This window comes from Sinocyclocheilus anshuiensis, unplaced genomic scaffold (assembly GCF_001515605.1).
Source record: "Sinocyclocheilus anshuiensis isolate Anshui unplaced genomic scaffold, SAMN03320099.WGS_v1.1 scaffold1640, whole genome shotgun sequence".
NCBI lineage: Eukaryota > Metazoa > Chordata > Actinopteri > Cypriniformes > Cyprinidae > Sinocyclocheilus > Sinocyclocheilus anshuiensis.
The window spans coordinates 1,122,400-1,136,808 of NW_015555883.1; the positions used below are offsets into that span (position 1 = coordinate 1,122,400).

General features: G+C 36.3%; 1 protein-coding gene across 1 annotated transcript in view; it reads left to right on the forward strand.

Moving 5' to 3' along the window:
• The first annotated feature begins 3,118 nt into the window (after positions 1 to 3,118).
• The window catches only part of LOC107675839 (MAP kinase-activated protein kinase 2-like), a 52,260-nt gene continuing 40,969 nt past the window's right edge, over positions 3,119 to 14,409 (forward strand). The window contains exon 1 of the mRNA XM_016470313.1: positions 3,119 to 3,784. Within this exon, the coding sequence (XP_016325799.1) occupies positions 3,566 to 3,784 (219 nt within the window). The 5' untranslated portion in view covers positions 3,119 to 3,565. The remainder of the gene's footprint in view (positions 3,785 to 14,409) is intronic.

A 14,409-nucleotide genomic window follows, 5' to 3' on the forward strand; every position in this document is an offset into this window, starting at 1 on the left:
CATACACATACACATACACACACACACACACACACATACATACACACATACATACACACACATACATACATATACACACACACACACACACACACATACATACATACATATACACACACACACACATACATATACATACATACATACATACATATACACACACACACACATACATATACACACACAGACACACACACACACACACACACACACATATAAATTAAATATATAAATATTATTTCATTTCCATTTAGTTTGTTGAAGTATTAAAATAACTTAATAAACTTAATAAAAGACCTATACAGACATAATTTAACTAAAATTAAAATAAACAACAAATACAAATAATACAAATCAAACGACAGTTGTTTATCAGTAATCCTAAAAAAATAACACTGTCAAACATACATGCTAAAAAACAACAACTTACTTACACATATAAAAAACTGAAACAGAAGCGAAACAAGTAATAGGAAAGAGGAGAAATAAAAAGCAATACTTATCCTTTGCCGGTGTCCCTGCCCGGTGGAGTCGCACGGTAGAGTCGATGGTCTTTACACTCTTCGGTCTTCACACGAGGAGGCCGTCACGCGACCGCTGCCGCGGTAAACTACGCTTTTTTATACCCCTCTAACAAAATACTAAATTAATTCAGCTGGACACATTTTCCTTATTTTTTCCACAACAAATTGCCAAGCAAGCGCAGACACTGACAAGATACGCTATACAGAACGAGACCAAACGCGATATCAGCACGTCTCCACACAGTAAACAAAACAAGCGTTTCCTAGCAATGACAACTGCACTAAACACTAATGAGACAAGTAAATACACTTAGGAGCTGCTTTCACCGTCCGCTGATAAAGACTGCTTCTCTCAAAGACGATTTCTTTACACTGTTTTCTGCTGGCGCTTGAACACACTTTCCTTATTTTCTCCACAACAAATGGCCAAGCAAGCGCAGACACTGACAAGATACTCTATGTAGACTGCAGAATTCCCTGCATATGTGAAAGGACCAGACATGAGAATACAGAGCTGTTTCTGTTGCTCTCACTTGTAAGTTGCTTTAGATAAAAGCTGCTAAATGAATAAATGTTATATAGATTGTAGGGAATTTTCTATACAGTGTTTAAAATGCTGTGAAATGAGAATAATAGGCAAGACTACAAGACGAAATAAAGCACAGCCTTTGGTGGATTTAGTTATGGACACCAGCTACTATAAAACAAAACAAAATAAAAAAAAAAATGTGCCCCAACAGATTTTTTTTTTCTTTTTACTAAACTTGCATTTTTCCATACTCTATTACATATCAATCTGGTATCTGGTAAATGGTATTTACAACAAATAAACAGTGTCTCCAACCGTTTCCATCCAGCATTTCCAAAACCAACGTATAAGGCCTGACTCATAGTCAAATTAACTGTTTGATCAGAGGGATTTTCTGTCTCCCTCCATCTGCTAGCTATCTGCTTGGTGCCGTGCTCTTTTAAGGTCACCACCTCTATCAGAAAAAGGGGATGCAAGTGTGAAATATTGCTGACACACTGATAACAGCCCCTTAAAAGTGTTGATGTATGTGAAAATGAGAGCTGAATGCTTAAGTGAACCATGTGAAGCTTGATTAAATATTTGCCAAAATTACACCCACATCTCCACCCGAAAACGGAAAGCATGTTTTACAGTATGTCTGCTTGCTAATCCCCAAATGTCACTTGTGGATCATTTGTGTGCATATATGAGCCAAATATGATCTCTTCAATGCAGTTTGACTTTTGATCTGTCTCAAAGGTTTATTCGGATGTCAACAACAGACATGTGACTTAAATTAGCAACATTTTATGAATGGTATAAAGTTCAGTCAGTAGTTGTTGATGAAGTTCCCATGTGATTTTGGTTGGTTGTAGCAGGCTGACACCAACATTGGCCTATGTTTTGCCTGTAACTCAGATTGAGTTATTTGAAAGCTACCTATCTATTTTTTATTTGGAAATTTCCACATTAAAAGCCATACACTTTTTTTTTCAAGATAATCTCCTGGTAGTAACAAACTTCAAGTACTAAAATGTCCTGAACTCATCATCATTTAGGCTATCAAATAGCAACATGTTTATAAAACATGCTCCAAATTATAAAACAACAACAACAACAAAAAAAAAACAGAATGCTACAATTTGTGCTAGTTGACATGGCAGAGTTGTTTTCTAAATGAGCTCATGAGGAGCACAAAAACACAGCAAGAAGTGAAGTAAGGAGGATTTTCAGCCATTTCTCAATAATACCAGCTGACTATTAAAGCTATTTGTGAATGATTCCTTTTGCAAAAAAAAAAAAATCTATAAATCTGTTCTGTGCCTTTTGTCTGTTCTGTTCCTTTTTTGCTATTTCATAATACAAAAACAAGAGTGTTGAAATGTTTTCAAATCTGTTGTATTCAAAGGGTAAATTAATCTAAAGCGCCCCCTTGCGTCTTTTCTTTTTATGAACGTACAAAAAGTGCACAACTGGTTTACATATAGGGCCTATCTTCCTTATGAATTGAAAAAAAAATTTATTATTGCACGTGTATTGTAAAAAAAAATGATAATAAATGACTGTAATTACTGTAATTTTTAAATAAAAGGGATATTTTCACAAAAGACTGTGAAATTCTTTGAAACGCGTGTAGACTGCGCCCTCTTGTGGCTATACATATTTTCACCTCACTTAACTTTTTTATTTATTTTTACACAACAGCGACACCTATTGATATTTGCCGAGATTAAAAATAAAATACCACTTCACAAAAATACAAACTTATAAAGCCTATAAATTGAGAAAATGACGACAGTGTTTGAATGATGTTCTTTTTCTTGCTATGACTAGCCTAAATGGGTTTTGTATTGTTTTTTTTGGTCTTGCTGGTTTAGTTTTCCAGTCTGGCAGCTGGTCAGCAAGCTTTTATGATGAAGTAAATATTTTTATATTTAATATTCATCATTTAATAATATTAATCATATATACATCATTTTATGTGCAAAACATCATTTCAATTGCACTTTCAGTGTACATGCATTTTCAGTAGGTGGCGGCTCCTTTAAGAGCGCAAACATTTCGAAGCCCGCTATGACGTCAGAGCAGTAAGACGCTGGCCGAAAGTCGCGAAGGGCCAGTGCGCGTCTCGCAGATGAGTAGTGTTAGAAGGAATGCCATACTCGACTTTTAAAATCGACATTTGTGTTTTTAATTCGCTAGGCGGCTCTTTCGAATAGCCAGTGACACTTCGAAGCCGTTTAAGCTTGAAGTGATTTTATGTAAGTCGCATTTTTAACTCTGAGCCCTAAATTGGTGGGTTGACCCTCGACATGGATATTAGCTAGCTTAGCTAGTCACCAAGAAACCGACATAACGGCGCATCAGAAGGTTTGTTTCACAGTTTTATCGCTTTTAAACGTCGTTTATGTGCCTGAAGTCGAGCTCTCTGATGCAAATCTTCGCCTTGGGTGTTGCCAAAAAAAGGTCTGAAGTTCGGGTGAAGTAGCTAACGTTAGTTGTTATATTAAGGCAAGAAAAAAGTTGGGAGATGCTGACTAACGCCAACAGTCCGCCGAAGTTTCCAAACCAGCAGCAGCAGCAACAACAGAATCCAGCCCAATTCATGCTGGGAAAAGCCTCACTTCAGATCAAGAAAAATGCCATAACTGACGACTACAAGGTCACTAGCCAGGTCTTGGGGCTGGGCATCAATGGCAGGGTTCTGGAGATCTTTCACAAGAGGAGTGGGGATAAGTATGCTTTAAAGGTAAGGACATTTATAAATCAACATTTTGAGCAACGGGGATATGTTTTGTGACCGTGTTTAATAGTAATATAGTAACACCCTTCAACATTGTTTTTTGGCTATTTAAAGGACCAACTACTGACTCTCTCACAGTCATAAAGCCTAAAATCAGTGTTTTATTCTTCATTTGGAGTGTTTTTTCTTTGTGAAGTATGTTTAAGGGATTTAATAGTAATCTAGTAAGCCTTCTGCAGGTGTTATTCCAGAGTACACTGTGATTTGGGTGTGAGTTAATCATTAATTTTAGGAGCACAGTGGAAATTGGGACAGCCATCTGTTTTATTAAGAACCAGGTGGCAGGTTCCTGTTCCAGCTGGCCTTTGATATGAAGGACTGTATTGGGCAGAATGGCATGGAGGAGAGAGCAGAGAATGTCATAAGACATTCCACCTCCATCAGGACGAGTGTTTAATTTAGACTGATGCAAATTCACTCATAGTTACGCAAAACAGGAAGGTGAATCTTGTTTTGGTCAGGTGATTGTGGAATGGGTGTGAGTGTTCCCTCAGTGTAGCATGTTGATGAAGTTGCCATGTGATTTTTTTTTTTTGGTTGTTTGTAGCAGGTTCTGACACCAGCATTGGCCTGTATTTGCTTGACTCAGATTGAGTTATTTGGAAAATTACAAACATATTTTCATTTGGAAGTTTCGATAAAAAGTCACTTGCTTTTTTAGATAATCTCCTGTTAGTAATAGTGGTCGACCGATATGGGTTTTTTGACAGCCGATGCCGATATATTGGGAAGCAGGGTGGCCGATGGCCGATATAAAGCCGTTATAATTTTATTTATTTTAATTTATATTTAAGAAATTTGAAATCATTTGAAAATGGATTAAAAATAATTGTGTAAAATAAACATACTTATAGGCCTGTTTAGAAGCCTACTTTCATTTTTCACAAATAAATATTTCATAAAAATCTAATTAAAAAGGAAGTAAACACTGTAACCAACAGGGCACTCAGTATTCTGGGAAGTTTGTGAGCATTGGGAATAATTATTATTATTTTTTTTCAAATAAAGCCAAGGTAACACTCATTTTATATACAGCACGCAATGAATATGACAGTGGGCAAATGCATAAAGCGCAGCATAATTTGAAATCACTAGTTTAAAGTTTGTCGATCGCGGATTAGACATTCAAAGATTTGTTTAAATGATATTAATGCGTATTTACTGAATGCTGACAGCAATTGAGAAAGTATTATAATGTTTGCCTTTCTATTACTAATAATATTAAAGCAATCGTTATAATACTTTTTTGTATACATTTTAATTCCTTTGTTTAACAGTTCTATCTGATTGTTAGATAGACTTCTATCCATATTAGACAGAACTGAACGACGAAAGCGAACAAGAGGGAGAATGTGAGCACTGTGTGCTCAGGCGCTGCCGTTCTCAGCGCCGCCAAAATAAAAGTCCCGCCTCGAACGCATCGGCCAAACAGAAAAACTTATCGGCTGATGCCGATATTTGAAAAATGCCAAATATCGGCCGATATATCGGCCTTGTCGATATATCGGTCGACCACTACTTAGTAACAAACTGCTCACAAATTAATGTCCTGAAATCCTCAGGTATCATTTAGTCTATATAAGTTTGGGCATGTGGTTAAAGGCATAGTTCACCCAAAAATGAAAATTTTTGTCAATTTACTCACCCTGAAGTTTTTTCCAATCTTGTATGAATTTCTTTCATCTGTTGAACACAAAATAAGATATTTTGAAGATGTTGGTAACCAAACAATGGGGAGTAAGTAAATGATAACAAAATGTTCAATTTTGTGTGTGTGTGTGTGAACTAGGGCTGCACGATAAATCGCATGCGATATTTAACGCGCATCTTATCAGTGAAGCCGGTTAAATATCGCATGCGATTTATCGTTCAGCCCTAGTGTGAACTACCCTTTTAAAATCAGTGTCGGCTTGGAGCCATAGCTTTGTGGTCAGTTTTTATGATGGATATGACGGAGTAATGAATTTGAGTCTGACACCTATCCTGATCTTTGTGCCTTTTTTCCTCACATTACTACTTTACTCCTCTATTCTGTCCTATAAAATAATGGCATAATTGCACTAATATATATTAGGGCTGGACGATATGGCCAAAATTGATATCACGATATATTTCTTAATTTCGGTCGATAATCTCTCAGAAAAATGTATTTATTTAGTAAGGATTAATATTTGCCCCTGTAATTTATTTTCAGGGCTATTTTTTGCCTTTTTATGTGGATGTGGATTTTTTTCCCAAGCCATATAAAATCAGTATGTTGTGTCATTAAGGTAACTTTAATTGAATTAATTAAAACAAATTTTTTTCTGAACAATTGTGGCTGTTAATCATAAAATCAACATACAAAAAGTTTTGTCAGTTTTGCTGTGTTAAGTTTTGGAGTTGTTGGGAGGATTTTTTCCCCCTATTCATTGTGTTTATCATATCTGTTGTTGTCTTTAGATGTTTTAAACCCATAACTTGACAAACAGAATAGAATCTAATGAAATATCAGCTATTCCATACCAAACAAACAAAACCCCCCAAACAACCAGAAGTTTGCTACAGGGGGCATTTTTGCCAGCACAATTTACTTAACTTGGGCTTTGTTTGGCTCTTTTTCTGTCTCAAGCCCTGGTTAATTTCTGGTCTTGGTTAAATTCTAACTCTTGGTTTATACTTTTAGGTGAATTATGGCCTAGTTTTTCTTTATTTTTCAGAAGTTTTGTCTTATTTTTTTTTCTGTGGAAAATAATGAATTAAAAACCCAAACTAACTATTTACTAGGGCTGCACGATTAATCGAATGCAATTGTCATGTGCATCTTGTCAGTAAAGCAGGTTCTGTGATTACAGGAATTAAAGTTTTCCGTCACTACGATGGATTTCCGACAATTGAAAAAAAATGAGGGGAAAAGAAACATGTAGCACTTTGTTGCTGTTCTGCCGGCACACCAAAAATCATCCTTGCCACGGCTGCAGCTTCTCAATGACAACTAGGGCTGCCACTAATGACTATTTTTATTTAGATTAATCTATCTAATTTATCGATTAATCAATTAATCTAAACAATTAATTTCCTACAAAAAAAAATCAACAATTTTACTTAAGAATATTTTATTAAACTATATTTCATGAAACCAAATGAAATCCAAAAGTAAAAAAGTAAAGTGCAACATAAAGTGCAAGAAGTCTCATAGTCCAAATAATTGAAATCAAAGTTCAGTATTATAGTGTAAGAATGACAACATATCCACGTGTTATAGTCTACAAATAATAAAATTATAATCAAAAAACACTTTTTAAAGGAGTATTTACCAGAAATATTATTTACCAGAATTTATTAAAAAAAAAAAAAAAGTACAAAAAAAATAAAATCAATTAATTGGAGATGCTTTTGATTATTAAAATTTAATGGAACCATTAAAATGGAATCCAGAAAATAATGGAAAACAGAATTTGGTAAAGATAAAACTGTAAAACTCAATTAATTCGACAGGCTTTTTGATTAATAAAATTTAATTTAACCATTAAAACAGAGTATAGAAAAATGAAAATGTAAAAAACTGAATTTGGAAATAAAACGGATTTCATAGTGCCCTATAATTATAAAAAAAAAATTTGTGGCAATAAAAATAGGTGTACGTGAACAATAGCCTTTAAAATGACTTAAAACACATGTATAATAGCAATGAGGCAATAATAATTAGTTCAAATAAAGTATCAAAAGCAAGAAATCACATGGTTTTATTGAACAAAATTGTTAAAATACATAATGTATTATAAACAATAGAGCTAATGTACATTACACGTTACAACAAAGGCCTGCAGGGGGCGCCAACGGCCTGTCGATTGTTTTTACACATTACTCTGCGATCTAATCCTTGTTTAATTGACCAAGCACCATTTCATTCAAATGTACACTTAATCTTTAATATTTGGCCATTTCTTTAGGACAGAAATGCTATAGCCACTGTAATTAAATGAATATTTGGACATCAAAACGTGTAAACTCAGAATGAGGGTTTGAGCTTTTATTTTTAAAACTGCGATGTATTCTCTTGTGTTTGCGTAGATTTATAAATGATTTACCTTACAAATCTGATGAAATGGCGCATGTTGTGTTCCCAGATGAACGTTATAATAAACCCAAACTCACAACAACATGCAGAGATGGAGTTTGAGACGCTCCACACATGTAAATGATAACAGTTCCTGTGGAACTACTGTGAACGGAGCCGCTGTGTGACGCATGTACTTAACCTACAAGCATGTAAATAATTAAAGCACATTTACTCTATTAGAACTGCATCGCATATAATTATTTAATTGAATCGTAACGTTTGTGAATTCACAATTATGCTTAATTATGATTTTTAAATGGGTTTAATATATCATGCAGCCTTGAAAAACAGAAATGGGTTTAATATATCATGCAGCCTTGGGAAACAGTCTAATAATGTGTTTTATACATTCTCGTCTGTGAAATGCGCCACTTCCGGTATTTTGCCGGTTAGTCGACGTGAGCAAAATGAAGTCGAGGATTTTTAAAAATCGAATAGTTTAATAAAATCGACGAACCGCAACAGCCCTAGTGACAACATAACGCCGCTCGCATCATTCACAGTCGGGTTATTAGCAGAGAACACAGAGCAGGACTTGAATTTCGGCGCGGGATTGCGGCTATTAATAATAATTCTACTCATTCCCGCAGGTTCCCTGCTTATAACGCGATGTCAGATGACGGAACGTATCATTTGCACGTGCTTTTGAGTCACTCGCGCGCTCTCATTTTCTGTGCGCCCACAGATCGCGATAAGGAGAGTGACAGCTTTTAGTAATTATTAAAGGAGTTTGCAAATGTGATATTGATTTAGTTCAATAAACAAGTACTGCCTGATTTTGCTCCATTTCATCAACGAAAATAGTTCCAAATAAAGTAACAGCTCAGCCGCTGCGCATCTCTAAAAGCAAACACAGCGGTGTTTCATTCATGAATGAAAGTGCGTTTTTGAACAAATCTAGTGAGTCAGTGATTCATGATTACCCATGTTTACCCGTTTGAACGAATCAATTGAATGAATGATTCAGCGATAAAATCAGTGACTTGCCGCCATCTGCTGGTGGTTTCAGTTTCATTTTTAAGTATAATTTCAGTTATTTAAATCATTTAATATTTCTGTATTCAAAATTTTATATTTAAAACATTAATCTCCACATGAATTTAATTGCGCTCATGCCACCTCTGAGCCTCATTAAACGTCTGAAAAAGCCACTTGTGTGTTGTTCTGTGCACCCTCTGTAGTACAAATTAATTTTTTATTAATACTAATTTAATATGATTGGTAACTTATTTGTCTTATTCTACTTATTATATTTTTTTAAATAGAAATTTTAAAAAGCTTATAAACATACATTTTTGAATTTGACAGTTGAAAATGATGCCATTGCAAAGGCAAAAAGAAAATACCCCTGTAAGTCACTTTAAGGAGTCACATGTCACCACGTATTAGGAAGGCTAATTTTTGATAAGGTGCTCCTAAATTTTTTTAATTAGGAAGACAAGCACTCCTAAAAAGAAAAGTAAGCATAGAGCCCTGTGTAACAGTATATTAGATCTGTGCATGAGGTCTTAAAGAGACAGCAGCCTAAATAAACCTGCTGCTGTCTTTCATTATACAGTGAAGACTATCCAGTGTTATTTTACAGTTGAGTAGATTAGTTAGACCTAACTGAAAACATTTCTTGTTGTTTTTGTTTGTGCTATTGATTGTCATTAATTTATTTGTTCTTATTTTCTTATTTACTATTTACTTGTCTTTTTTAGTTAAAATAAATTCAATTCTGAGTGCACATGATTCTTGGGTGGGGAGGGGGCATGGTCCATGGGAAATAGTCCTGCCACCACAGCTGGAAAAAAATCCTAGAGGAAACACTGCATGCATTTAATAAAATTAGAAAAATGCATTTACAAAGGTACAAAGAATATGCCCCTGAAGTTACTTTGAGTCAGATGTCAGCTCGTATTAGAAAGGCTAATTCTTGATCAGAAATTATTATTATTATTGATTAGAAGTCGCTCCTAAATTTTTTAAATTAGGAGGACAATTACAAGAAGAAAATGGAATGGGGTTTAGCCGAGGAAAAACTTTCAGTCAAAAGATTTTTTTTTGCTTTAACCCCTGTGATTAGTAGTAAATCTCCAGCGCGTGCTTTCAGATGGAGCAGCATTTACTACACAGAGCCATAGTTCACTGACAAGCTAAGCAAAATCGCGTTCATAATTGCAGACGATTTAATTGCGCGATTATGAAATAGAAGAAATCGATCTGCAATTATGAAAGCTGTTTGCGTAGCTTGTCAGTGAACTACGGCTCTGTGTAGTAAATGCTGCTCCATCTGAAAGCACGTGAAAATACCACATTTAATAACATGTTTTTACTCCAAACTCACTTCATAATGTCAGTCGAGTGTTTGAAATAAATCCTTCTGTGAGATGATGTGGCTTCTTACACAGAATAAGGCACGTAACATATTTCATAGTATTCTAAGCAGTGATAAAGGCTATGTCGATTAGCATTGCATTATTATATACTTTATTATAATAAAAATTATAATAAGACAATCTCAGATAAACCATATATTGTCAGTGTCATGTGTTTATTAATCACGTTGAATTAATGAAAGCAGTTAAATCTTCTGTTTATTCAGCAACTGCTATAAGCATTTCCTGAGTTTCTTCTGCGAGGCGTATTTGGAGTTTCAGCGCGAGAGCGCCCTCTGGCCTTCGAATGGAGATTTACTGCTGATCACAGAACCGTGCTTTCTGCACCCACGATACGTATTGCGGTACTCTTGGTACTGTTGGCTTCCCACATTACAACAGCAATGATCAAAAAACGTGGACAAACTACATGGAATGTCGTATGCACACTAGTATACCAGTCATTTACACCTTCGTCTCCCAGGTGTTGAAAGTGCTCGAACGCAGGTGAGACATGAACAGCACACACTATCTGTGTTTAAACTAAACTCATTTACTCGTGTTTTTAAGCATTGTCAATTGAAACATTCAAGCAAAGAATAAGCGCTTGAGAACTTGCGCACTGTTTGAAGATGTGTGTGCATGTGTGCACATGCGGAGAGCCTCGTAAGACAGCACGTGCCATGCAAATATTGATTTCTCTTTCAAGACTTGTGTTTGAATTGACAAACTAACAAAAAAAATGTCAACATGCCCATCTTTGTGAGTATCCTCCTTGCGAACATCATTGATCTTAAGTAGGGCTGCACGATTAATCGCATGCGATATTTAACGCGCATCTTATCAGTAAAGCCGGTCTGTAATCAGCGGTAAATCTCCATCACCTGCGTGCTTTCACATTGAGCAGCATTAACTACACAGAGCCGTTGTTCACTGATGAGCAGCGCAAAAAATCGCGCGAATATGAACGTGGTTTAGCGCAGCTCGTCAGTGAACAACGGCTCTGTGTAGTTAATGCTGCTCAATGTGAAAGCACGCAGGTGATGGAGATTTACCGCTGATTACAGACCGGCTTTACTGATAAGATGCGCGTTAAATATCGCATGCGATTAATCGTGCAGCCCTAATCTTAAGTGAACGTAAACAGTCGAGAAAGACAATGCATATGTATCAGTATCAGTGTACTGGATCTGTAAAGAACAGCAGTGTATTCCTGCTGTCTGTGTTTTTAATGTAAAACAACAAAAGACAAAGAAATCACTCACTTTTCTTGATTGAATCGTTTTTGTAACTTCAACAAGGATTGGTCTGTAATTTATACAGTGAAATATGCACCGTTCTTTTACTTTTGTTTACTTTAAAATTTCTGTGCCTGAAAATGACTGTTAAACACCTAAAAAACACTGTTTATTTTATTTGCATTTTAGCTCTATTGTATTTATTTGTGCTGTTGCATTTAGTTTGATTATTTGTTATTATATTCTTTATTTTTATTTGACCATAGTTCTTTTTTCCCTGAACATAGCACATTCTGAACAGAACTGTACCGAACCGTGACCCTAAAACCGTGAACCGAACTGAACCATGAGCAATCTGATCCTTTACACTCCTATTAAAAGACAGTCATCAAGACTTGGGGCAAAATGTATGTCTCAAAGGTCAAAACAATCCACTTCTGTGGTTGGCCACTTCCCACTCACTGTCTGTACTGCTATAGCAGCAGAGTAGAAATGTAGAGGTGTTCATTTACCTCCTCGTAGCATTTGTTTGGTTGAGATCTTTTTAGAGACATTCATTATTACAGTGAAGTTGAAGGTTATTTTGATACCTCGCCAAAATGTTGCTGTGAACACATAGAAAGACATAGAAACAAATATTCTTATTGAAGAGGACTACTGTAAGATCCAGCATTTGCTTTTTGCTACAGCTTGGTGGGATAGGATGATTATCTGTTGAAGGAAAGCCCTGTTGATCTTCCAGGGCCACTGATGATGTCAGCACCCTGGCTTGCTTTCTGTCATCGTGCTGGATCTCTGTGCTCTCCGGTGACAGATCTGGCTCAGCCCCGCATTCATCACCGCCACACGGCCTGGCTGTTTTTAGCTGCAGAAGAGCATTGCATGCTTGTGGGAGGCAGGAAAAGAGTGAGGGGCTGTGAAGCATTAGATAGATAACGACTAATAGTGGTTTGGAGAGTCCATTAATGATCTGTGTTAGGGACACAGACATTCACCCATCACTGTGATTTAGTGTTTGTGCGACAGGGTGCCTTTGATCCGTATGTTTGGGAAAAAATGAGTCATAGCTGATCTGCCTGTTAGTAAAATTAATTTGACCTTGGGAGCTGTCCACCCTACAAATAAGCATAATTTTTTTGACAGGAAATGACAGTGCATTTACTTGCGTACATGTTGGGGAAATTGGCTTGTTTTTTTGTAATTTTTTTTGTTTGCAGCATGCTTATGACCCAGTTTACCTAGAAATGAACACATTTCCTGATTTCATATACCTGGAAGATCAGCTTGATACACAGGAAAAAATGGCCTTGTTTTCAAGCCAAGGAATAATTAGCTTTGAAGACTTATGCCTGTTAGACTTCACTGTGATGTTTAATTCATGAACATGCAAGTTTTAACTTGTCAAGGATTTACAGTCTGCAAGCAAAGTCATCTGCCCTTCTGTTCTAAATGCAAAATTTTATCAAAGGTCTGTTAAGAACACAAGCAAGAAACCACAAAAAAGAAGCCCCTCAAAAGCTCTAAACCTGGACATGCTTTTTTTTTTATTGATTGATTTACGGTAACCTATTATAAGCGTTTTACTTTATGGGTGCAAGTAACAACTAGGGATGCGCCGATTCGATATTCATATCGGGTATCGGCTCCGATACTGCCATTTTTTTGTCGGATCGGGTATCGGTCAGAGAGGGCCGATCCAAATCTGAGATTGTGCGTATTATTCTGTGTTACTTCTGAAGCCATATGATAGCTTAAAGGGTTACTCCACCCCAAAATGAAAATGTTGTCATTAATCACTTAGCCCTATGTCGTTCCAAACCCGCAAAAGCTTCGTTCATCTTCGGAACACAATTTAAGATATTTTGAATGAAAACCGGGAGGCTTCTGATTGTCCCATTGACTGCCTAGTAAATTACAATGTCAAGGTCCAGAAAAGTATGAAAGACATCGTCAGAATATTCCATCTGCCATCAGTGGTTCAACTGTAACGTTATGAAGTGACGAGAATACTTTTTGTACACAAAGAAAACAAAAATAACGACTTTATTCAACAATTCGTCTCCTCTGTGTCTCTCTGCATCACCGTGGCGCCATTTTGGAGAATATCCACTGAACGCAAGCAGCGTACGCTCTTCTGTGTCAGCTGCATTGCACGGATGCGCTGTTTTCATTCAAATCAAAGTGTAAATACACGTAGAAACCATATTAGGGCTGCACGATTAATCGCATGCGATATTTAACGCGCATCTTGTCAGAAAGCCGGTTCTGTAATCAGCGGTAAATCTCCATCACCTGCGTGCTTTCACATTGAGCAGCATTAACTACACAGAGCCGTTGTTCACTGATGAGCTGCGCAAAATGCGCGTTAAATATCGCATGCGATTAATCGTGCAGCCCTAAACCATATTCCTTTAATGTAAGCTACATTTGAATATTTAAGTCCTTACATTAAAGTTCACACAAACTCTTTTCTCCGCTGTGGCTGTCAGTCATTCGTTCAGCCTTTAAACCCTGGTCCCATTCGGTTACGACAGTCAGCTTGGTAAAGCTCTCTCCAAGATCATTCAGTGTTCCCATTATTATACTTGATTTGTAAATAAATGTCTATGATTTTGCAAAAAGGACTTTATCTTCTTGCCGGAGTTTAATGTTGTTTTGTTATTTTTGTCTGTTTAATGCAAAACGCTGCGTGCTGTGACTCCGTGTTGCTTCAAGCTAGGTGTGTGCGATATTGACACAAAATAATATCTCTATTTTCTGGGATTTTATCGATGACGATAATTAGATGATATTTTGCTGAGTGTGTTATTGTGCTGGTACCTTAAGGACTGCCGAAGACAGCTGACTCATAATGTTTTTAATATTCTTCAT